Source organism: Callorhinus ursinus, unplaced genomic scaffold (genome assembly GCF_003265705.2).
Source record: "Callorhinus ursinus isolate GAN/ISIS: 27379988/994484 unplaced genomic scaffold, GSC_fseal_2.0 scaffold23, whole genome shotgun sequence".
In the NCBI taxonomy this organism is placed as follows: Eukaryota; Metazoa; Chordata; class Mammalia; order Carnivora; family Otariidae; genus Callorhinus; species Callorhinus ursinus.
Genome location: NW_027397085.1, coordinates 2,804,411 through 2,829,845, shown reverse-complemented (window position 1 = coordinate 2,829,845; position 25,435 = coordinate 2,804,411). Strand labels below are relative to the sequence as shown.

General features: G+C 39.4%; 2 protein-coding genes across 24 annotated transcripts in view; one reads left to right on the top strand and one right to left on the bottom strand.

Moving 5' to 3' along the window:
* The window catches only part of WDR41 (WD repeat domain 41), a 99,101-nt gene that overhangs the window by 4,599 nt on the left and 69,067 nt on the right, over window positions 1-25,435 (bottom strand). For 4 of the 18 annotated variants that reach the window (XR_012382031.1, XR_012382019.1, XR_012382014.1 and 1 more), the window contains 2 exons: window positions 4,815-18,318; window positions 3,217-3,363 (listed from right to left, as the gene is read on the bottom strand). The gene's annotated coding sequence lies outside the window, so the exon portion shown is untranslated. Of the gene's footprint in view, window positions 1-3,216; window positions 3,364-4,814; window positions 22,125-25,435 lie in introns of all 18 variants that reach the window. The other 14 variants (XR_012382027.1, XR_012382029.1, XR_012382023.1 and 11 more) reach the window with 12 other exon arrangements.
* The window catches only part of PDE8B (phosphodiesterase 8B), a 228,942-nt gene that overhangs the window by 193,874 nt on the left and 9,633 nt on the right, over window positions 1-25,435 (top strand). For 5 of the 6 annotated variants that reach the window (XM_073905300.1, XM_073905299.1, XM_073905298.1 and 2 more), the window contains 7 exons: window positions 9,044-9,086; window positions 12,883-12,960; window positions 18,183-18,259; window positions 19,673-19,837; window positions 22,199-22,244; window positions 22,668-22,803; window positions 23,699-23,897. In XM_073905300.1, the coding sequence (XP_073761401.1) occupies window positions 9,044-9,086; window positions 12,883-12,960; window positions 18,183-18,259; window positions 19,673-19,837; window positions 22,199-22,244; window positions 22,668-22,803; window positions 23,699-23,897 (744 nt within the window). The remainder of the gene's footprint in view (window positions 1-9,043; window positions 9,087-12,882; window positions 12,961-18,182; window positions 18,260-19,672; window positions 19,838-22,198; window positions 22,245-22,667; window positions 22,804-23,698; window positions 23,898-25,435) is intronic. The other variant, XM_025892730.2, reaches the window with a different exon arrangement.

Here is a 25,435-nt window from a genome sequence, read left to right as displayed (position 1 = left end):
TGAGGTCAGGGAGGTTTCTGCCTATGTTCTCCTCTAAGATTTTGATGGTTTCCTGTCGCATGTTAAGGCTTTCATTCATAAAAATACTTCATTGCTAAAAACTGCTAACCATCCTCTGTGCACTGTAATCTTTTTGCTGGTGGAGGGTCTGGCCGTAGTATTAATGGCTGATCAGGGTGGTGGTCACTGAAGGCTCGAGTGGCTGTGTCAATTTCTTAAAATGAGACAACGAGGAAGTTTGCCACAGTGATCAACATTTCCTTGCACCAACAATTTCTCTATAGCATGTAACACTATTTGATAGCATTTTACCTGCAGGAGAACTTCTTTCAACATTAGAGTCTGTCCTCTCAAACCTTGTCTTTATCAGCTAAGGTTATGTGCCATTCTAAATCCCTTTTTATATTTATTTTGTTTTTATGGAAGTATAGTTGACACACAATGCTACCTTACAGTCCGGTTTTCTCAGCATCATTTATTGAAGAGACTGTCTTTTCCCCATTGTGTATTCTTGCCTCCTTTGTCTTTGATTAATCAACCATGTAAGTGTAGGTTTATTTCTGGGCTTCCTTAGCCCTAGGTGTCTATTGCCCTAGGTGTCTCTTGCCCTAGGTGTCTATTTTTTGTGCCATTATCATACTGTTGTAATTATTATAGCTTTGTAGCATGTCTTGAAATCTGGGATTATGATACCTTCAGATTTGTTTCTTAAGATTGCTTTGGCTATTCAGGGCCTTTCGTGATTCCATACAAATTTTAGTATTTGTTGTAATTCTGTAAAAAATGCTATTGGTAATTTGATAGAGATTGCACTGAGTCTGTAGATTGCCTTGGGTAGTATGCACAATTTAACATTGTTCTTTCAATCCATGAGCATGGAATACTTTTCCATTTGGTTCTGTTGTCTTTTATCAGTGTCTTACAGTTTTCAGAGTATAGGTCTTTCATCTCCTTGGTTAAATTTAGTCCTAGATATTTTATTCTCTTTGATGCAACTGTTAATGGAATTATTTTCTTAATTTCTTTTTCTGTTACTTTGATATTAGTGTGTAGAAATGTAACAGATTTTTGTGTATTTTGTATCCTGCGACTTTACTGAATTCACTCATCACTTATAATAGTTTTTGATGGAGTCTTTAGGGTTTTCTATGTATAGTATGCCCTCGGCAAATACTGACAGTCTGACTTCTTCCTTATCATTTAGATACATTTTATTTCTTGTCTGATGGCTGTGAGGACTTCCATTACTATGTTAAATAAAAATGGTAAGAGTGGACATCCTTGTCATGTTTCTGATCTTAGAGGTAAAACTCTTAGGTTTTCAACACTGAGTGTAATGTTAATTGTGTTTGTCATATATAGCCTTTGTTAAGTTGAGGTTCCCTCTATATCTACCTTGTTGAGAGTTTTTATCGTGAATGGTTGTTGGATTTTGTCAAATGCTTTTTCTGCATCTATTGAGAAGATCATATGATTTTTATCCTTCACTTAGTTGATGTGGTGTCATTGATTGATTTCTCTGGGTATTAAACCATCCTAAAATCTCCAGAATAAATCCTTCTTCATCATGGTGCATGATCCTTTTAATGTATTGTTGAATTCAGTTTAATATTTTGTTGAGGATTTCTGCCTCTACGTTTATCAGGGATATTGGCCTGTAGTTGTTTTCTGTTGTTGTTTGTCTAGTGTCTTTGTCTGGTTTTGGTATTAGAGTAATGCTGGCCCTGTATATGTATTTGGAAGCTTTCCTTCTGTTTCCTTCTAATAATTTGAGAAGAATAGGTATTCACACTCCTTTAAATTTGTGGTAGATTCACTGTGAATCCATGTGGTCCTGGACTTTTCTTTGATGGGAATTTTTGGTTAATGATTCAGTTTCATACTAGCTATCATCTGTTGAGATTTTCATTTCTTCCTGATTAAATTTTGGAAGATTATATGTTTCTAGGAATTTATCCATTTTTTTCTAGGTTGTCCAGTTAGTTGGCATATAATTTTTAATAGAGCTCTCATATTTCTGTGTTATCAGTTGTTACTTCTTTGTCATTTCTGATTTTACTTACTTGGGTCTTCTTTTTTTCTTAGTGAGTCTGGGTAAAGGTTTATCAATTTTGTTATCTTTTCAAAGAACCAGCTCTTGGTTTCAGTGATCTTTTCTATTATGTTTTTTGTCTCTATTTCTTTTATTTCTGCTCTTTATTATTTTCTTTTTTCTACTAACTTTGGGTTTCATTTGTTTTTCTTTTTCTAGGTCCTTTAGGTGTGTAAGGTCAGATTGTCAGGATTTTTCTTGTTTTTAGAGATAGGTCTGTATTGCTATAAATTTCCCTCTTAGAACTGCTTTCACTATGTCCCAAAGATTTTAGACCAGTGTTTTTGTCTTCAAGTTTCCCTAGGTGTTTTTTTGATCTCCTCTTTGATTTCTTTGTTGATTCATTGGTGGTTCATTGGGTTAGCCTCCACATGTTTGTGGCTTTTATGAGGTTTTTTTTTCTTCTTGTAATTGATTTCTAGTTTGATACTACATGGTTGTAAAGGAGGCTAGATATTATTTCACTGTTCATAAATTTATTGAGACTTGTTCTGAGGTCTAACATGTGATCTATCCTGGAGAACGTACCATAAGCACTTGAAAAGAATGTGACTGTACTGTTTTTGGATGGAGTGTTCTGTATATATCTGTTAAGTCCATCTGGTATAACGTGTTGTTCAAAGACACTGTTTTCTTGCTGATTTTCTGTTGTATGATCTATCCATAGATGTAAGTGAGGTCTTAAAGTCCCCTACTATTACTGTATTTCTGGCAGTTTCTTCCTTTATGTCTGTTAATTTTTGCTTTCTGTATTTAGGTGGTTCACTGTTGGGTGCAGAGATATTTGAATTTGTTGGTGCATAGATATTTAACATAATTATATCCTTTTAATGAATTGATGCCTTTATCATTGTGTAGTGCCCTCCTTTGTCTTTTGTTACAGTCTTTCTTTTAAAGTCAACTTTGATATAAGTATGCTACCCTGGCTTTATTTTTTTTCCACTTCCATTTACATGAAACATCTTTTTCAGTCTGTTCAGTCTATATGTTAGGTCTGAAGTGAGTCTCTTTTTAGGAAGCATGTAGATGGGTATTCTTCTTTTTTATCCATTCAGTCACCCATGTCTTTCAATTGGAGCCCTTAGACCATTTATATTTAAAAGTAATTATTGATAAGTACTTACTACCATTTTGTTGTTTTCTCGTTGTTTTTCTGTTAGTCTTCCTTTCTTCTTCTTTTGTTCTCTGTCCTTTTTTTTTTTTTAATTTCCTCTAGCGTTATGCTTGGCTTTCTTTCTCTTTTCATGTATTTGTATCTATTACAGGTTTTCCTAAGTATATAAATAGTCTATATTAAGGTGATGGTCACTTAAGTTTGAACACATTCTGAAACAATTTTATTTTACTATCCCACTCACCATTTTATGTACGTGCACATCTTAGAAATTTTTATTTTGTGAATCTCCTTTCCTTTCATAGTATTCTTCTAATTATGGCCCTTTCTTTTCCACTTAAAGAGGTCCTTTTAACATTTCTTGTAAGTCAGGTTTAGTGGCGATGAATGCCTTTAACTTTTTTGTTGGGGAAACTCTATTTCTCCTTCAATATTGAATGATGATTTTGCCAAGTAGAGTATTCTGGGTTGCAGGTTTTTTCCTTTTAGCACTTTGAATATATTATGCCACTCCCTGCAACATTTCTGCTAAAAAATCAGCTGATAGTCTTATGGGGGTTTCCCTTTTATGTAACTACTTGTTTCTTCCAGCTTTTAAAATTCTTTGTTTTTAAACTTTGACATTTAATTAATTAATTAATTTAAATATTTCTTTATTTGAGGAAGGGAGGGCTTCCCTGTGGAAATTACCTTTTGGTGAAGATCTAGAGGGCAAAGAGGCATAGGGAAGAGAGTGGATTTGGAAGTTCCTCCCAGGCAGAGGAATCACATGTGTAAGGGCACTGTGGTAGTGAAGAGCCTGGGAAAACTAGAAGGGTGGAATGGAGGCTAGTGTGGCCTGCAAGATGGGAGCCCAGCGGAGCAGTAGGGGCCAGGCCACAGTGCACAGCCACACAGCCAGTCTGTCTCAAGAGGCTGACCCTAAGACCAATAGGAAGGGCGAGTTTTAAGCAGGAGGATGACAGGATTCAATGCGGTTTAGGTTACACTGGTTGAAGAGTTGAGAATGGGCTGAGGTGAGAGGAGAGCTGACGGTCATCTGCACGCTGGCAGTAGAGAGAGGTGAAGGGGGCGATCCCAGAGGTATTGAGAAGGGAGATTTTCCTGGATTTGATGATGGACTAGGCTTGTGGATGAGAGAAAAAGAAGCATCCAAGATGGATGCCCAGGCTTATATACTGGGAAATCTGGTGATTTGAATTGAGACGGATGCTTTTTATGACTTGGCCATTCCATAATGACAAAAGCAGCCTCGGACATTTCTACCAAATGCTGTTCACATTCCCAGGGTGATTCTGAAATGAAGGTTGAAGGAGTTATCTACCATTTATTTGCTTGCTTACTAATTATTGCACTGATCCTAGCCTTGACTCATTTTAACTGCTAAAAAGTCTCATGGTTTTACAGTTTCAAAATATTAATTTAACATATTGTAGTAAGAGTGTTTTCATATAATTATTTCTCAGAGTTTTTCTCCCACAAAATGTAAGAGAATTCAGGTTCGTTTGTAATTATATAATACATAAAATCAGTCAGTGAAACATTAAAATCCGTCTATTAAACAGTTAAGCAGGTAAAATCTATGCTTCTAAGACAGCTTCTACTTACAATTCACTAGTTACGGTTTGAAGTGGAACATCATTTTCATGCCCAGGCTCATGGTAGGCTGGGAGTCCCAGGGACCATGACATGTAATTCACCTTGCTCAGTTTCAAGTTGTTCTCGGTGTCCTTCGTCCTATATTTACAGATTTTTAAATTATAGTTCAGGCTTGCAATATTTAGCCATCCTTCCAGATTCTCAGTTAAATATATAATCTCCCCACATTAATGAAATTTTTCGAACCTATAGAAGAGTCAGAAGCATTGTAAGTAGATACACATGTAGCCACCACCTATTTTCTGTAATGACCATTTTGCTCAATCATCTATCTGTCCATCTATCCTTGATTTATTCATCAGCCCATCTTATTCTTTGATAGATTTTAAACTAAGTTACACATATCAGGACATTTCACCCCTTGGCACTTTAACTAGAGTTTAATGTTTGTTTCCAGATTTTTTCATTTTTTAGGTGAAAGTTATATATAGTGAAATGCACAGATCTTAGGTATAGCGTTACTTGAGTTTTGACAAATGCACATACTTCTGTAACCCAGGCCCCATGAAGGTCCTGAATCTACCACCCCAGAAGTTCTCTCCTGGCCTTGCCTGTTATCCCCTACTCTGCTCCTACCCCTCCCACCCCTAAAGGGAACACTGTCCTGAATACTGAACCACAGATGAGTTTTGCCTGTCCTAGAGTTGCATAGAGTGTCTACGCTTTTACATTTGGCTTCTGTGACTCATTACCATGTTGTGAGATGCATCTATGTTGTATATATCAGTAATTTTTCCCTTTTTCTTTTTATTGCTGAATAGAATAGTATTCCATTGTATCAACTGACCACAGTTTATTTTTCTCGTTAATGAACTTCTGGGGTATTTCCAGTTTGGGGCTCCTTTGAACAGTCTTAGAGAAGTCTTTTGGGGAACATCATATGCTTTTGTTTATCTTGGGTAAATACTTAGGAGTTGAACTGAATACTGAGGAGTTGGGTCATAGGGTAGGTGTATGTTGGATTTTACAAGCAACCGCCACACCTGTTTTCAGAGTGATGGTACAATTTTCTGTTCTCTGCAGCAGGGTGTGTGAGAGTTCCAGCTTTTCCACAACCTTGACAGAATTTTTTAGTTTAAGACAGTGGTGGGTTTGTAAAGAAAATAAAATTTTGAAATGGTTATTCCTGAAGAGGAAAAGAGATGATCCTGAAATCTCTCTCTCCCACACACATACACAGAAACCCAGAATTTGTAGGGCCTTTTAGAGCCAAGCATAATCAAGTTTTTGTAAACAAAGCATTTAGCACAAGGATAGCAACATCTGTGGGAACCTATAACATTTTCAATACTTAAAGGTTTGAAATGATGAATTACTTCCCCCCCCCAAAACAAGTTGTAAGCTTCTAAGGACTTGCTAAGAAATCCCAGCTTTGAACTCTGGCAGGAGCAGTGCAGGCCAAGGTATTCACATTGTAGGAACTAGCGTGGAAGCATTGGGTTCCCCAGGGACACACGGATCCAAATTCCCAGTCATGACTTCATGTGGACACATTTTGCACTTTAAGCTTTCTTTCACAAAAGGAAAAACAAACAGAAACACTCCGCAGACAGTGGTTGACATGGGGACGTTGAAATATGATTGCTTTGCTTTGCTTTAGCATTCATGTGACAAAACCTCTCGATAGCAGAGATTCAAGCCTTCCCCCAAATTTCAAAAGAAATTATATTCCAAATGGCTGCCTTGCTCTCACACAGAGGATGTTGTCCTCAGACCCCAGTTTAACAGGCCTGGGTCCAGAGCTTCCCTTCTAGGTCCTCCCTGTAGAGAGCAGTGTGACAAAGAGGAAGTGGCTTTAGAGCCAGCTGATCAGGGTTGGAAATTGGGCACTGTCAAGTACTAGCTGGGAGGCTCAGGCCAGTGAAACCTCAGCTTCCCCATCTGTCAGAGGAATGACTGTCCTTCCTCCTTTGCAGGGGTACTGTCCTGACTAGCCTGATGGCACATGTGAAGGTGCTGGCACATGGCAGACCCGTAGGAGACAGTGCTGTTGTCACGGACAGCCCCTCCGTCTCTCTCCCCGCCCCACAGTTAACCCCCCTGGCTGCCTACCAGAGAACAGCCAACTACAGAGCAGCTGCCTTCCCTGTTGACTTCCTCAGAGAGCACAGATGAGAAATGTGAGAAAATAATTCTAATGGAATCGTTCATGGCCAGTTATAAATGACTGGTGGGTTTAGACCTCCAAGAAAAAAGTTGGAATTGTTAAAGACTGTTTTCATCCAAGTGAATCCTCAGTTCTAAAGGGGGCAGGGGAGGAAGTGGTCTTCCGAAGAGGAGTGGAGAGAACCTGAGCCCGGAAGCTCTGAGAAAACCTAGTACAGCTGGGGTGTGACCAGCAGAGGGCCTCAGGCGCTGCTCCTGCCGCAGGGGATCAGGAAGTGAGTCAGGAAACAGGGTCCTGGGTGGCAGGTGCTGACATGGCCCTGCGAAACCTCTGCTTGTAAAGCAAGTGACATCAAGGCATTACTTCCAGGCTCTGTTCCTGTCCAGAGGAGAGAATCCATCAGAGGTAGATGAGATGTTTCAGGGGCTGTGGTTTTGGAGGGGGTGCAGTGCGTTCAGCTCCAAAAGCGCCAAATACCACATCCTATGTGGAGAAAGGCAGATGGGAAGCTCCCTCAGCAGAGAGACCCGGTATCTCTCACCTCTCCTCCCCTGTTCCTCTTCTCCCTGGCCAGGACCATGGCATTGCCATCTGAAAGGCAGGGTTGGGCTGTGTTTCTCCTAGCCCTTGGGCTTCATTGGGCTCCATCTAGACAGAACCCAAAACCCATGTCAACCTCGTAGGAGCTCCACAGGTCATTCGGCTCGCCTCTGGGGGGGTCAACAAAAGACAAGACAAGGGCTTTTTGGGGTAATCAGAGAAGTCACGGGACTTTGTTCCTAAAGGAGAGATGTATTGTGATTTCAGAGAGAAAAGTTAAGTATTTAAACATTACTTGGTTTTGAGCTAAAGCTGACTGAGAAAACAATTTGCAAGGCAGAAGTTGTATTCATTTGGTATAGTATCAAAAATTCACACTGCACTTGCTAGCTTTGTAGCAAATGGTCTTTATCTGTAAAGGAAAAAACATAAAACAGTTGTTCACAGAAAAAATAACAAAGTGCCATAATTGGATAAATGTGTCACAGCCCTTAGTCACATTTTGACCAAGATCTCACACAGGCCGGCCATGTGATTATTTCTGTAATTATGTGGCCCGGACTGTGTGGAATGATTCATAGAAAGCCCCCTTTCTTTAACGCTTCAGTTTTATGTGATTATTTTTCAATGGTTGCATCAAGCTGGAACACTGTACCTGTTATCTGATATATAGGGAACTTCTGGCTATTACAGTTGGTGTTGCTAAACCAAACTAACCTTCCTTCAGAGTTAGCACTACACAGTCACCGGTCTTGTTTTTCAAGTTAACTTACTTCTTTCACTGAGTAGGTACAAAGACTTGATTGTCCAAGCAAATGGAAATAGATGATTTAACAGCAAAGGAGCATGATTATAAGCGTGATATAGCTAGATGCACCCCAATAAGTGTTTTAGTTATAAATGGAAAAAATGCAAAATCCCAAAGCATATTTATTATTTTCTAGTATTAATGACTTGATCATTTGACAGATATTGAGCATTAGCATAAAATCCTTAGGACACAAAAAAATTTGATAATGAGAAGGAACTAGGTGTTAAGCTGCATCCAAAGTTCATATCCCTTTGTGAATAAACATTTTGTAAATTGTCCATAATTGAGGAACACTTGAAGAGCTTTTTAGAGAGGTTTTTAAAAATCCTAAGCTTAAATTCAGATGACTTTTATCCTACAGAATAATTTTATAACATGTTTGAAATCTAAATAGGCTTATAAAAAATTTGTTACAGCTTTTTGTCTTTCTGTATTTCTGCAATGGTCAAAATGGAAGCAGCTGAGTGGAGATGTAGATGTCTTAGTTAGAAAGTACATCCCTTGGGTATCTCCTTGCTCTCAGGCTCGGGCATTCTATAAGTGTCTGAATGTAATAGAGCATTTGTAGTATTATCATCTTTCATCTGTTCATATTATGTGTAACTTCTTGATTTCTTGAATCTCCAGAGCTGCTTAATGAAATTGTTCAACTGGAAATGTAGCTAATACCATATTTAAAATTTCTTTCTCTTCTTTCACCAAACTTTTGAACAACTTTAGCTTCACAAGGTTCATCGTGATTCAGGAGACAATTCTCAGACAGGTGAGAATACTTCAATTTCACTCTTACACACTCCAGTGGCACTGGTGGGTTCAAGTCTATAAATTACTCTGAAGAAGTCTAGATTGACCCTCACCACCCCAGAATTTGGATTACTAAAATCTGAGTGCTGATATTGGAAGGCTGGAGAGAGCCAGAATAAAAGGAGAATCCCTTCAAAATTTTGGACTCTTTGATTCACGGCAACCTTTTCTACTGAATGCCTTCCCCATCCTGGTTTTATTTTGCTGGCTGGAGACCTTGTAGAGCAAATAAACCCAAAAGAGAGAGTAGCCCAGAAGTCCAGGAGAGACCACTGTTATTGTACCCTGGTCAGTCTACCTTTCCCTCGTAGCTCTGGGTGACTAGATGATTAGAAAGCGTGGACTGCCCTGTCTGGGAAGTCAAGAGCACTGAGGCACCACTTCAGTCCCTACCTCCTTGCTTTATACCTTGGGCAGTACTCTGTTTGACCCTTTGTTTCCTCTACCCTCAAATGTGGGTTAGACCAGATGACTGTTGCATTTGAAAGGTCTGGAATTCTCTGATCATTAGAGGGAAAAACCAGTCTGCTTTCAAGGATTTAAAATTCTTGTTCCTGCATACACACATGAGATTCTTTGCTCTGTTAGTGGTTTTCCCAACCACTAATGCATAAGGTTAGACCCTGAGCTACTAATTTAGTCCCTCTCCTTGACTCTGGGATGGTCCATATTTTAGCATACTCAGACTTAATTTGATCCTTCTTTCTGAGTTTTAGTGTCTTTGCTTGTAAAATAAATTAACAATGTCCATCTCACTGTTGCTAGGAAGACTAAAGGAGAAAGTGTATATAATATCTAACTGAAACTTAACTGTTGGGTATCGTCCTTCCATTCCCCTACCCGTTTCCTTATTCTGCCCTTCCCTCTCCCTCTCTTTCCATTCCTCCTGTTATGTCTCTGTCTCTCTGTCTCTGTCACTTTCTGATGTTTTAGTTTATTTCTTGTAACACAGCAAGAGTAATATTTTAACTAACTTATGAGCTTCTGGGTGCCAAAAACTGTTGCATTCTCATATCCTTTACAGTGCCCAGCACTGCCTTGCACATAACAGACTCAATAAAATTGCTCACAGAACATGGCTAAGTTGAAAACATCTCATCTTACAAAACAAGAGGTTCCGCCATTTGCCTAGTAGCTCTTTGACTTTGAGCTACCTGCGTTATCCCTCCAAGTTTAGGTTTTCTCACTGGTAAAATGAGGATCACACTATGTAGCTTTCAGAATTGTAATGATCATATAAGAAAATTTCTATACTTTAACATTGGAACACAATGTCTGGTGCAGAGTAGGTGCTCAGTAAATGTTAGCTATATTTTAAAAAATTGTTGATATTATATCCCTTTTTGTCATTGAATAAATTTATTTAAATCTCCTTTATCCTTATTTTCTCTGGTTTTTAAATTCATTCCACAAGCATCTGTTGAGAGAATGAATAATGAATCATTTGATTTAAGTGGCCTTTATTGAAGGATAATTTCTCCAAACTTTTAATAATTTCTATTGCTATATTCTCTTAATTTTAGCTGAGATAAAATCAGGAAGAATAAGCATTAGATATCTTTGAATAATTTCTAGTGAATGATTTAGAATTCAGCCAGCCATGAGACTAACTTCCCTATTTCAGTTTTATTTAGAAACTAAATTTTGAGGAATTCTTGAGGTTTTTTTTTTAATCTTGAATGTAATCTTAAATCTTTATTAAGTTAGATTTAATTTATTATGTGATAAATGAGTGTTAGGAATGTGAGATTATTAAGTCCCTGAAGAGGACTTAAAGAATTGTCTTGCAAGTGACCACTGTTAGTTTTTCAGGGTTTAAAAGATGCCATATGATCCTAAAAATGTCATTTAAAGTACCACTACCCATAGCTGTCTTTATAAACACTGAAACTCCTATCCAAGGCCAGGAAAATTATTAAGGTAGAATCTGGAAGACAAAATGAGGCAAAGGGACAGTGTAATTATTTTAAGCTATATCATTTAAGACAAGGCTATATGGTTATGGTGTTCAGATCAACTTCATAATAGTTCTGCTTTTTTACTTTCTGCTGTATAAATGTATAATTCAAGTTTGGTTATTGATTAAATTTTTTTTATTGAATCAGATTTCTTAGAACACTAAAGTAAATGGTTAAAAAGGTGATCCAGAAAAGTATTTAAGACATATTTTGAGTGAAAACAGCAAAAAAACCAGTACTGTACCATGATCCCACTTGTGCCTAGAAAGAAGGTACATTTGCAAATGAACAGATGTAATTAATATTCTCAGCCAGCATGAACTACATACTTACTGTGTAGCAGGCACTGTGCTAGCTGCTACCATGGATTCACTCATTTACGTCTCCCAACAGCCTGGGAATGAGAGGCTGTGACTATCTCCACTCGATATAGATATTGAGACACAGAGAAATAACATTCCCAAGGTTACACAGCTAGTCAATGATTGGCATGGTGGAGACTTGAACTTTAGCAGTTGGGCTCTGGAGCTTATTCTTTACTGTTCTCTCTTATACCTTTTTTGGTGCTAATAGACAATTCTTAAAAGAGCATTATTGCATCTTTTTTTTTCTTTCTTGGAATATGAACACTGGAATTTTTTTTCTTTCTTGGAATATTGGTGTCTGAGAAATGCATTCTCCCTGCTGGAACCTGCATGTCTGCTCTTGTCTTAGCCCAGTAAGAAGGAGTTCTGTTAGGATTAAGTTTCTCTCCTTACCACTGCATTACTCCATAAGCATCCAATGCCCTCCTGCAAATGCATGTTTTTGAAGCCAGCTCTGCTGCCCTGACATTTTGATCTCTGGGTCCTGACCGGTAGAGTGCACTATGTGCTTCAATCTTGGATTAACTTCAGTGTTGGATCAGCACATTCTGAGTGGTAAATTCAAAGTCAGCAAAGACTTAGGCAGAATTTAAGTGCTTCCCCCCCACACCCTCAGAAAATAGGGACAAAAGCGAGAGTTAAGTTGTGGAAATTATTGGGATTAAAAACGTGCCTTTTCTTCTCTTCCTTCCTGGCACTGGCAGTAGGTCTCATTTGATGAAATGACATCCTCAGGAGAACCTAGAAGACCATCTGGAGGGGCCTAAAATTATTCCATATTAGTTTCTCAAAGAAATTCAATTTTCTGTGCATTTCACTAGTATTTTATTTCTGCAGAAGCCCCGTAAAAGCCTTCCCCACCCAGTTACATGTACTGTCCTTCAGGTTGAAATGAACCTCCCAAATTTACCCCAATTTTTAATGTTTATATTTTTAAAGATTTATTTATTTATCTTAGGGAGAAAGAGCAAGCACACATGCGCATGTGCAAGCAGGGGGTGGGGCAGAGGGAAAGAATCTCAAGCAGACTCCCCACTGAGTGCAGAGCCCAATGCAGGGCTGGATCTCATGACCCTGAGATCATGACCTGAGTCAAAATCAAGAGTCAGATGCTTAACCTACTGAGCCATCCAGGCATCCCTTTTGATGTTTATTTTTTAAAAAGTACTTTATTAATGGAAATAAAAAGCCCTTGGTAATAAGCCCTATTACCATGATATAATGGGATGACACAAGAAAAGAGTATCATTTTACAATTAATATGACTGATGATTTTGTGTTGATGATTTGAAGAAAAAGTGGTTTGCTGTTGAGAATATTTTGTAGTGTTTAAAAGGAACCTCGTTTTCTTTAGATAATGTGGGGGGTCTAAATTTCACCTGTAAATAAGCTGAAAACTATTCACTTTCTATTACTAACTTGAAATCCTTAGAGTCTCATTCATTCAGATACAAGAACAGAAGGAAAGAGTCCATTGATGTGAAATCGATATCATCTCGAGGCAGTGATGGTAAGAAGTTTTTCAGATTTCCTTGACCTTTTTATGGTGACCTTTATGTCACCATATACCTAAAACATGGGAGTGGAGGAGACGAGTAAAGAATGGGTTCATAGTAAGTGACCATCAACTTAATATAGACTGCTATATGCATAAGATGTTACATATAAACCTGATGGTAACCACAAATCAAAAACCAGTAATAGGGGGGCACCTGGGTGGCTCAGTTGGTTAAGTATCTGACTCATGATTTCAGCTCAGGTCATGATCTCAGGGTCGTGAGATAAAGCACCCCTTCATCCCTTTAGGCTCTGTGCTCAATGGGGAGTCTGCTTGTGACTCTCTCTCTCCCTTTGCTCTCCCCCCCAGCTCATGTTCTCTCTCCCTAAATAAATAAATCTTTTTAAAAAACCCAGTAATATGCAAAAAAATTAAAAGGAATTCAAGTATATCACTAATGAAAGGCAGCAAACCATAAGAGAAGAGAGCAAGAGAAGAAAGGAACAGAGAAGAACCATAAAACAAGTAACAAAATGGCAGTAAGTACATATCTATAAATAATTATTTTGAACTAAACGCTCCAAGCAAATGACATAAGGCTATGGAATGGATAAAAAAACAAGGCCCATCTATATGCTGCCTATAAGACATTCATTTCAGACCTAAAGACACACGCAGATGGAAAGTGTAGGGATGGAAAAGCATTCATCATGCAAATGGAAGTGAAAAAAAAAAAGCTGGGGTAAGGATGCTTATATTAGGAAATAAACAGTCTTTAAAACAAAGACTATAACAGACAAAGATACTATTTCATAAATGGAACAATCCAACAAGAAGATAGAACAATTGTAAATAATTATGCATCCAACGTGGGAGCACCCAAATAAATAAAGCAGTTAATAACAAACATGAAGTAATTGATGGTAATACAGTAATTGTAGGGGACTTTAACAACCCACTTACATCAATAGACTGATCCAAGCAGAAAATCAATAAGGAAACAGTGGCTTTGAATGACACACTGGACCAGATTGATCTAACAGATATATTCAAAACATTACATCCTAAAACAGCAGAATACACATTCTTTTCAAGTGTAGATGGAACATTCTCCAGAAAAGATCATCAATTAGGCCACAATTGATATTGGAACAAAACCTCAACAAATTCAAGACGTACCATGCATCTTTTTCAACCACAAGTTCTGAAAATAGAAATCAACCACATGAGAAAAGCTGAAAAGAACATAAATACATGGAAGTTAAATAACATGCTACTAAAAAACAAATGGGTCCATTAAGGAATCAAAAAGGAAATGAGAAAATTCATGAAGACAAATGAAAATGAAAACATTTTCATGTTTTCATGAAAATGAAAACTGGTCCAAAATCTTCAGGTACTGCAAAAACAGTTCTAAGAGGGAAATTTATAGCAATACAGAATTACCTCAAGAAAACAAAATCTCAAACAACCTGACCTTATACCTAAAGGAGTCAGAAAAAGAATAAAGCAAACTCAAAACCTGTAGAAGGAAATAAATAATAGATTAGAGCAGAAATAAATGAAAACTAAAAAAGAAAAAATAAGTGAAACCAGGAGATGATTCTTTGAAAAGATCAACAAAATTGATAAGCCTCTAGCCAGATTTAAAAAAACAAAATCAGAAATGAAAGAGCAGTAACAACCAACACCACAGAAATACAATTATAAGAGAATATTATTAAAAATTATATGCTTATATATAATTAAATAAATAAAAGCCAACAAACTGGACAGCCTAGAAGACATGGGTAAATTACTAGAAACATAGAACCTCCCAAAACTGAATCAGGAAGAAATAGAAACTTTGAACATACCAGTTACCAGCCATGAAACTGAATCAATAATCAAAAAACTCCCAACAAACAAAAGTTCAAGCCAGACAGCTTCACAGGTAAATTCTACCAAACATTTAAAGAAAGAAGAGTTAGTACCTATTCTTTTCAAATGATTCCAAAAAAATAGAAGAGGAAGGAAAGCTTCCAAATTCATTCTATGAGAGAATTACCCTGATATCAAAACCAGATACAGATGCTACAAAAAAAAAAGGGAACTACAGGCCAGTATCTCTTATGAACTTAGATGCAAAAAAATCCTCAAATAAAACATTAGCAAATGAATTCAACAGTATGTTTAAAAAATCATTCATGACAATCAAGTGGGATTTATTACTGGGATGCAAGGGGAGGTTCAATATTTCCAAATTAGTCAGTGTGATATTATCAACAAGAGGAAGGATAAAAACCATATAATCATGTCAATAGATTCAAAAAAGCATCTGACAAAGTACAACCTACATTCATGATGAACATACCTCAACATAATAAAGGCCATATAGGAAACCCACAGGTAACAACATACTCAATGCAAAAAAGAGTTTTTTCCTCCAAAATCAGGAACAGGACAAGGATGTCCACTGTCTTTCATTCAACCTAGTACTGGAAATACTAGCCACAGCAATCAGATAAGAAAAGGAATAAAAGCATCCAAATTTGTAAGGAAGAAGTAAAACTTTCACTATTTGCAAATGACATGATACTAAAAACCCTAAAGACTCCACCAAAAAACTAGAACTGATAAATGAATTCAGTAAGGTCACAGGATAAAAAAAACCAATGTACCTAAATCCTTTGCATTTCTATACACTACTAATGTAGTAGCAGAAAGAGAAAGTAGGAAAACAATCCGATTTACAATTGCACCAAAAATAATAAAATACCTAGAATGAACTTAACCAAGGAGGTGAAAGATCTGCTGTACTCTGAAAAGTATAAACAGTGATGAAAGAAATTTAAGACGACACAAATGACTGGAAAGATATTGCATACTCCTGGATTGGGAGAACAAACATTATTAAAATGTCTGTACTAACCAAAGCATTCTACAAATTTAATGCGATCCCTATCAAAACACCAGCAACATTTTTCACAGAAGTAGAATAAATTATCCTAAAATTTGTATGAAACCACAAAAGACCCCAAATAGCCAAAGCAGTCTTGAAAAAGAACAAACCTAGAAGTATCACAATCCCAGATTTCAAGGTATACTACAAAGCTGTGGTAATCAAAGTAGTATGGTACTGGCACAAAAACAGATATATTAGTCAATGGAACAGAATAGAGAGCCCAGAAATAAACCCACAATTGTATGGTCAATTAATCTTTGATAAAGCAGGAAAGAATATGCAATGGGAAAAAGACAGTCTCTTCAACAAATAGTGTTGGGGAAACTGGAGAGCTACATGAAAAAGAATGAAGCTAGACCACTTTCTCACACCATGCACACAAACTTGAAATGGGTAAAACAGAGATGTGAGACCTCAAACCATAAAAATCCTGGAAGAGAGTAGAGGCAGTAATTTCTCTGATATTGGCCATAGCAGCATTTTTCTAGATATGTCTCCTCAGGCAAGGGAAATAAAAGCAAAAATAATTGTTGGAACTATACCAAAATTAAAAGCTTTTGCAAAGGAAAAGGAACAATCAAGAAACTAAAAGACAACCTACTGAATGGGAGAAAATGTTTGCAAATGAACCTATCCAATAAAAGATTAGTATCCGAAATATATAAAAAAAAGTATACGACTCAACAACAAAACCACAAATAATCTGATTTAAAATGGGCAGAAGACATGAAGACGTTTATCCAGAGAAGACATCCAGATGGTCAACAGACAGATGAAAAGATGCTCAACATCACTTATCATCAGAGAAATGCAAATCAAAACCATGATGAGATATCACCTCACACCTGTCAGAATGGCTAAAATCAGAAACATGAGAAGTAACAAGTGTTGGTGAGGATGTGGAGAAAAAGGAACCCTTGTGCACTGTTGGTGGGAATGCAGATTGATGCAGCCACCATGGAAAAAAGTATGGAGGTTCCTCAAAGAATTACCATTAGATCCAATAATTCCACTACTGGGTCTTTACGCATAGAATACAAAAACACTGATATAAAAAGATACATGCACCCCTATGGTTATTGCAGCATTATTTACAATAGATAAATTATGGAAGCTGCCCAAGTGTCCATTGATAGGTGAATGGATAAAAAAAGATGTAACATATATATCTGTATATATATTATATGTAATATATGTGTATATATTAAATGTAACTGTGTATATATCATATATAATATATACATATATATACACACAATGTAAGAAAATAAAAAAGATGTCATATATATTGTATGTAATATATACATATAATATGTAATACACACACACACACAATGTAGTATTTCTCAATCATAACAAAACATGGAATCTAGCTGTTTGCAACCACGTAGATGGATCTGGAGAGTATAATGCTAAGTGAAATAAGTCAGAAAGACAAATACTGTATGATTTCACTCATGTGGAATGTAAGAAGCAAATAAAGCCAAAAAAACCCACACAAAAAAACAAAAAAACAGAAAAGAGACTCTTATCTATAGAGAACAAACTGGTGGTTACCAGATGGGAGGCTGGCTGGTGGGGGGATGGGTGAATAGGTGATGGAGATAAAGAGCACACTTACCATGATGAGTGCTGAGTAATGTATAGAATTGTTGAATCACTATATTATATACCCGAAACTAATAGAACACTTTTTAAAACTGTATTGGAATTTAAAAATAACAAAAAATAAATTTTAAAATTAGAATTTAAAATGAAAGTTTCTATAGATTAGAGCTAGAACCATCACTGGATTCTGGCTGTTAAGAACCTAGAGGCTCAGGGAGGCCGAGTGTCTGGCCCTAATTACTACTGAGAGTGGACTCTCATCTGCGCCCACCCTGACCATGGCCCCTGCTTCCTCTCCCACACTGCAGTTATCCGCTTACATGACCAACAGCTGGGGACTGAAGTTAGGAACTGCCCAAGTTGGGCTTCAGTAGTTTATGGGAAAGTGAGATGGGGCCTCAGGATCCCATTAACCCTCTCTGAAATTTCCCTTTTGGAACTGGGACTCCTCAAACCTGCCTATCATCGAGGTTCCAGGCCAGAACACCGTTTCTAGACTTTGGCAAGTAGTGCCTGATCTCTGAGCCTTTTAGGATTAAGATGGGCAAATCCTTTGCTTTGTTGAGGGCAGTGGGGAAGCATTCCTATGAGAATCAGGTCCCCAGTCCATGAAGGGATCCTTTGGTGCATTTAGCCAAGCTGAGCCACCAGAACCAGATACAACTTCCTTTATTCTCTTCAGCACCAAGCCTACAGAATCGTCGCTATCCATCCATGGCAAGGATCCATTCCATGACCATAGAGGCTCCCATCACAAAGGTGAGTGGCAGCTCCCTCCTCCACTCTGCAATCAGGGTTGCCCAGCGCTGGGTTAACTTCTGGAAATAAAGTGATGAGTGACTTACTACTAATACCATGGAGGGGAAACAGATATTAAATACATAATAAATAAATTTGTAGTTACAAATTGCAGTGACTATTAGTAAGGAATACAATAGGGTTCTAGGAGAAAATTAAATTACGGCCCATTTACGTTGGGTGAGGTGATCAGAGAGAGCTCTCTATAGAGGAAATAATGTTTGAAGTAAGAACTGAAGCATGCGAGGGTGTTAGAAGAGGTGGGAGAAGAGAATTGTGGACAGAAAGCACAGCAAGGGAAGAAGCAAGTAGATGAGGAAGGGGGATTGGAGTATTTGAAGACCTGAAAGGAAGTGCGGGTGGCTAGAGCTTGGAGACCTGGGGTGGGAAGAGCAGGGAGGAGATGGTGACACGGAGCTGCCAAGAAGTGTTCATATTTTAGTTCTGTGCAGAATAAACCACTGAAGAGTTTCAAGTGGGGGAGTGGCATGATCAAGTATGTTTATTAAAAAGAACACCCAGCTGCCATGAAGATAATGGACTAGAAATGGCAAGAATGAAAGAGAAGAGTCCGGGTAGGGGTTTTCCAGAATTCCAGGCCACGAACTGATGTTAGTTGGACTAGAGTTAAAGCAGTGGAGATAGAAATGAATAGATGAAGAAATATTTAGGGGTAGAATCCATTTAACTCAGTGACGAGTGACACTAGGAGAGTGGACAGAGAAATGGGGAAAGCTGTTTGTCAGTTGGGGCCTCCCAGGTTTTGGGTTTGAGGACAAGTGGATAAAAGTGTTGTTTTCTTTTGCTCCAGTGTAGAGACCAGAGAAGGAGCTCTTGTTTTTGAGTTTTTTGTTCCATTTGTTCACTTGCTTGCTTTGGGGAGAAGGGAGCAATATCATGAATTCAGTTTTGGACATGTAAGTAAGACATTTCAACAGATGCATCAGATAGGCAGTTGAATATACAAACTTGAAGGTCAAAAGGAGTTGAGACAGGGGTGTAAATTTGAGAGTCCTTAACATATGGATCATATGGGTCCAAAATCACGGAAATAGCTTATCTCTGGAAGGACTGGGGAGTGAGAGAGAGCTCAGCACCAATCTCTGAGGAGCTCCAACTTGTAGAAGAGAGCTAGAGGAGGCTCAGCAAAGGAGCTGGAAGAAACGTGCTCTCCAGGGTAGGAGCGCCACCCGGAGACGGAGGATGAGGGGCACACCGCAGGAAGAATGGACCGGTTGTGTGGGAACACGGGTCATTTTGAACAATAAAATGTGTTACTATCTGATTTCTTACCATTTCCAGGCATACGTTTAACTTCTGGGAATTAGAATCCTAATATCCTCAAATTTATTCTTTCTCTCTTTACTTCCTTAGGTTATAAATATAATCAATGCAGCCCAAGAGAACAGCCCCGTTACAGTAGCAGAAGCCTTGGACAGAGTTCTAGAAATTTTACGGACCACAGAACTGTATTCCCCTCAGCTGGGTACCAAAGATGAAGATCCCCACACCAGTGATCTCGTAGGAGGCCTGATGACTGTGAGTGATGAGGAAAACCCAGAAATGCAGGGGAGAGACATGAAGTGCCCTCCAGGGTACACAGAACATGTAACATAGAAACTGGTGCCTATGGATGCAGAAACACCAGTCGTGTGGGCTAATGTCAGCATAACCAGAAGCATCTGCATCAAAATTTATGTATTATATGTGTGGTATAATTCAAGGAATTCTTGAATTTATCTTTCCACGAAGGTAACTGAACACAGCAATGGGAGACAGTCCTGCAGAATCGTCATTACAGTAAAGAGTAGTAGGCAGCTGACTGAGGGTGAAGTATGCACGTCTTCCCCTTGACCTGGGGCAGTACTGGATTGAGGGTTATGGCTAGGTTTCCTTGGACTGCAGACTCTTTATATCATGAAAGGGTTTGTACTTAGACTGAGCACTAGTTCCCAAAATCTTAGAGAACCCTTTCTTTAAATCAAAGCTTATACAGAAGTTCCCTTTACAATGCAATAAAGGCAGAGCTGAGCTGTTCTGGATCCATAGGGTGAGGGGAGGAGGGATCCTCCCCCTGCCAGCATGCCAATACCGCCACCATCTGTAACCACCAAGAGCAGCTGAGGTCTAAGGACTCATCTGTTCTTGTGTCTTGCTGTGATTTGGTGGTAATCATCATCCATCAGCAAGTGAAGAAAAAGAAAATTCAAGTTACTCATTTGTAATCCTTATCGGAGGCTGAAACTGGAAGAATTCTTTGGGAGGAAAACAAACTCATCTATGTGTTTTACTTTGAAGATTTCTGTCCAGCCCTGTCACCAAATGCTGGGTTGAGTGGCTTTGTAGTCCATTCTCCTTGTTCCTGCTGAAGATCTTTAATGAACCTGTAACTGGAGTGACCTCTCATTGCTTTCCTGTCCCCGGGCCAGCCTGGGTTGTCCCATCGCAGTGCAGTGTAGACTCAGTGCTGGAGAGGGCTGGCGGGAGTCTTGCAGGGGGGCAGCCACGGTAGAGTCGCATTGGGAGCATTCTGGTTCTCGGAACCCAGTTACCTGTCCTCCTTCCCCCTATTGGCGTACCATCTCGTGGCTCCTCTGCAGGTAAGGCTGTAAGGAACCAGTGTAGGATTCTACCTACCTTTATTTGGTTTTAGGGAACCAGAAAAAGAAAGGCAAAAAAACCCAGGAGTACCTTGTGATACCTTCCTTACAGCAAGACAGTTGTAGCCACTGTTATTTACCTATTGATAGAGTTTTAAAAATTAAGGCCTTGGCCTAAAGATCCAAGGTGTGACTTCAGGAGAGCCCTTCATTAATACTTTAATTGTTTTTAAAGATTTATTTATGTATTTATTTATTTTAAAGAGGGGGGAGCATGTGACGGGGGAAGGGGCAGAAGGAATCAAGAGTTGGAGGCTTGGGGCACCTGGGTGGCTTAGTTGAGCGTCGGCCTTCAGCTCAGGTCATGATCCCCCGGTCCTGGGATTGAGCCCCGGGTCCAGCTCCCTGCTCTATGGGGAGCCTGCTTCTGCCTCTCCCTATCTCTCTGTCAAATAAATAAATAAAATCTTTAGGGGGAAAAAAAAGAGTTGGAGGCTTAACTGACTGAGCCACCAGAGCACCCCTTTTCATTAATACTTCAAACCTTAGCACACACTTTCTACAGAGACCATTATGACTTTTAAGCAAAGATCTAAATAATTAGGTACTCAAGGGTAGAAAGCAGAGGGAAGGAAACAGATGCAGAAACATCTGGGTCCTAGTTCAAGAGCCTAGTATATGGAGATCATTGGAATTCTTTCCACTCCCTTATGCTGCCCCCACTAAATATCTCAAATCCAGAAACTTTTCTTTTAAAGGCTAGTTGCAAATGCCCGTGTTGCAAAACAGAAATAGAGTTGGAAAAAAATTAGGTATTAGTCAAAAATCAGCCCACCCTTTTTACATCTTTACATTGTCATTCCCAAATTGTGACCCAAGACTTCGGTCCCCCAATATGTAAACGTAAGAACACAAGAATAACACAGTCGCTATAAGGGTAAGGGGGGGTCGCTTCAAAATAACCCACATCCAAAAGCAGGACCCTTCTGCAGTTGCACGAATGAGGTTTCAAGATGCCAGAAGACAAAGATGGAGTGAGAACGAAGGCAACTCAGAGGTCAGGTGTGAAACCTGAATGAAGTCTATCCACTTTATTCTCAATTCTCCATCTCCTGGGGCTAATAGTTGTGGAAGGGAGAATATCCTCTGTCTTGTAGATATTGTTCTAATTTTGAGCTTCAACTTGGAGCTCCAGATTGGGTTGTTCAGGATGCAGGTTTCTTAGGCTAATGGAATAAATACGAGAACAATGCTAAGAACATGGAAAGCACGCTTCTAATAGTGGCTTTCTTTATTCCAGGATGGCTTGAGAAGGTTGTCAGGAAACGAGTATGTGTTCACTAAGAGTAAGTTATCATCTCTCCACATTATGGTGATGGCCAGTCTCCAACCTGTGCCTTGCCCCATGTTGGGATTATTGTTTGGGGAGGGTGTTGGTGTTACTTTCTGTTGGTCTCATTGGAGTTCATGGTCTCTGTGGTCTGCATTTGAAACCAGGTCTCCTCATTAAAATATTACTTCTTTGAGCACTAAGAATTGCACATCTCTGTGCATTTAAACAGTTAAATGGGATGATTTTTTTACTCTTATTTTCTGTTGGGGGATCTGGAAGTTTCATAATGTAAGAGAACCCTGAAGTGAAAAATCTTCCTACCCTTAGAAGTTCAAGACTTCCTTTCTAGTAGCAACCATGAAGATGATGACAGATGCTCAGGGGCACTCAAGATTCCACAATTAACCAGCCTCCCCACCCCCATCTGTTTGCTCAGATGTGCACCAGAGTCACAGTCACCTTGCGATGCCAATAACCATCAACGATGTCCCCCCTTGTATCGCTCGATTACTTGATAATGAGGAAAGTTGGGAGTTCAACATCTTTGAATTGGAAGCTGTTACACATAAAAGGTATGTAGCTTCTCTGGCTGCAGGTGGGGAAAGATTGATGGCCACACTCAAGACTTTCACATCTGGAAACTTTGAGGGAGACGTGAGTTCTTGCCACAAGAAACTTCACAGGTTCTACCTGTCATGCCATACTGGAATGTCAAACAAGCAGAGACACTGTGGCCCCTGAGTGAGCTCCTTTATGGAGTCAGAGGTGGTAAGGGTGGTAAGATGTGGGATTAGCCTGGTGATGACCAAGGATGAGGACTTACTACGTGTCCTTTTCGGATTTATCCAGGTCATTCCTTCGTGCTAGTGAGCCAAGAGTTCCAAGTACTCTCAGCCCCAAACTGTTGAAGCTCCACCTTACAAAATGAGTTTGAGAGCACTACAGACTTGACTTTGGATCTATCTGGGAGGCAGGGGAGTAATTAAATAACTCAGGCCTCTTCTATAGTAGGAGGCGGCTTTCTTCTGGGGCTATTGGTGTAGAGGATGTGAATGATTCTCACCTGTACATAAGTAATGTGGTTGTAAATGATAGGACTTTGCAGAGACGACTGTTCTTAGGCTCAGTAACTTCCTGAGGGGACACAGAGGAAGTGCAGAGCTTATATGGAAGTAGAGATGGGGAAGGACTATCAGGGATCTGTCTTGGTTGCTGGAACCACTGAAGGCTATATGACTTAAAGACAATCTAGAAATCATATGTACTGATCGCCATGAGGCACCTAGTTGTAAAGAGGTGACTGATATTCTCTCTCCTTCTGATTTGGGGAGGAGATATCCTTATGCCCTTGCGCATGTGAAGTAAAAACGTCTAAAGAAAAATGCCTCTATTCCCCAGTGTCATCAAAGAAAGCAGTTTCCAGACCAGTGAATATAATGAGTCAGGGTTTGTTTTCCTGTTTTCCAGGCCATTGGTTTACCTGGGCTTAAAGGTATTTTCTCGGTTTGGAGTCTGTGAATTTTTACACTGCTCTGAAACGACTCTTCGAGCCTGGCTCCAAGTGATTGAAGCCAACTACCACTCTTCCAATGCCTACCATAACTCCACCCATGCCGCCGATGTCCTGCATGCCACTGCCTTCTTCCTCGGAAAGGAACGAGTGAAGGTAGAATTCTGGTATCATGGTCTAGTTACCTGCCTAAATTGGAGGTCCAAGAGCTCAATCTTACTAAATATATAAGGCAAATAGCTTATGTATCTATAAACTGCCACCAATCTGTTTTTTGAGTGATCAAATTAACTGGTCGTGTTGGTGTTGTACAGACATGGCCTCTTCTCCCAGCTCCCCTCCTGCAAGTCCCACAGTAAGAACTGATGGCACTGTAGAGACTCCTTTACATGCGCGGCTGATTCCTGAGCCCATTCTCCAAGTACAAGGAGCCCCCTGTGAGGGAGGGAGGACAGGACTTAATTGTTACAGCAAGTGGTTACTCGGCCTAGAGGTGACATTTTGGGATCAGAATTTGACCAGTGGCGTATTATAATCCAGACAGTAATGAGCCATCCCACATTCAGCTGATCATACATATATGTGTGTGTTTTGTGTAGGTGTGACGTATATCCTGTACTGATGACTTACGTAATTCTGAGAGTTCCCCATCCCTCAGCCCTACTTAGAAGTCAGCGGTGTCATGTACAGGGGCTGATTCACGGGAAGCCCTGGGTACCCCCATGTGCAGCTGGCAAGAGATCCCCTTCCCCCCTCCTTCCCAACCACCATCACTTGCTGGACAGTGAAGCTTGTAATTAAGCTTATAATTCCTTTGCTACAATTAGAACTGAAGCTTAGAACGTGGATGCCCCTAGGAGAATTGCTATCTAGAGACTGAAATTTGTATCAATCTGCAGTGGCCTGACACGAGATCATTTCTTTATTCTTAAGCCCCTGGGTACTTAGAAGAGTGGTAGTGGGTCAGCTAGAAGGAGAAGTGGCACCAAAATTGGGAGAGTTTGCCAAAGCTGATCAGACAAAAGCTGAGCTTGGTATTCACTTTCATCATCAACAAAGTAAAGCATGTGGTCCAAGAGTGATGCTTTCGAAGACCTTTATCACCTACGGTTTAAAAAGGTGACATGAGCCTATGTTTGTATAGCCCTTTCTTGGAGGAGCCACGGCACTTCCAGCTCCCTATTCCAGGCTCACAGTCCTCCACTACACACTGCATGAGATACTGCCCCACTGAGGCTGCACACTGCCAATGTAGGACAAGACCTCAAGCATGAATGCCAAGACCAAAGTGATGGCAGCCCCTGCAGTCCAGAGTTGGAGATGAACCTCACTCAAGCAGAACCACTCTAGAAAAAGAGATTAAATGCTTGATAAATCAGGGAGTTCTTGGTCACTTTATCATCTTCCTTACTCTCCCTCCTCTAAGAATTTTTCTTTTAATTTTGAGTTCTGTTAGTGTCTTCAAAATCTGATTAAATTTCTCAAGTAGCACTGGAAACAAGGCTAAAGCTTTCATATACTTAAAATTCCGAAGACATTTTCTAATTCTGACAGTCTTGGCAGAGAATCAGAAAATGTAGAACTGCAAGGAACCTGGGAGAATTGGGCTGGAAGGGGCTCTTGAGCTCAGAGATTTACTTTTACTTCTGTGTGTGTGTGTGTGTGTGTGTGTGTGTGTGTGTGTGTGTGTGTGT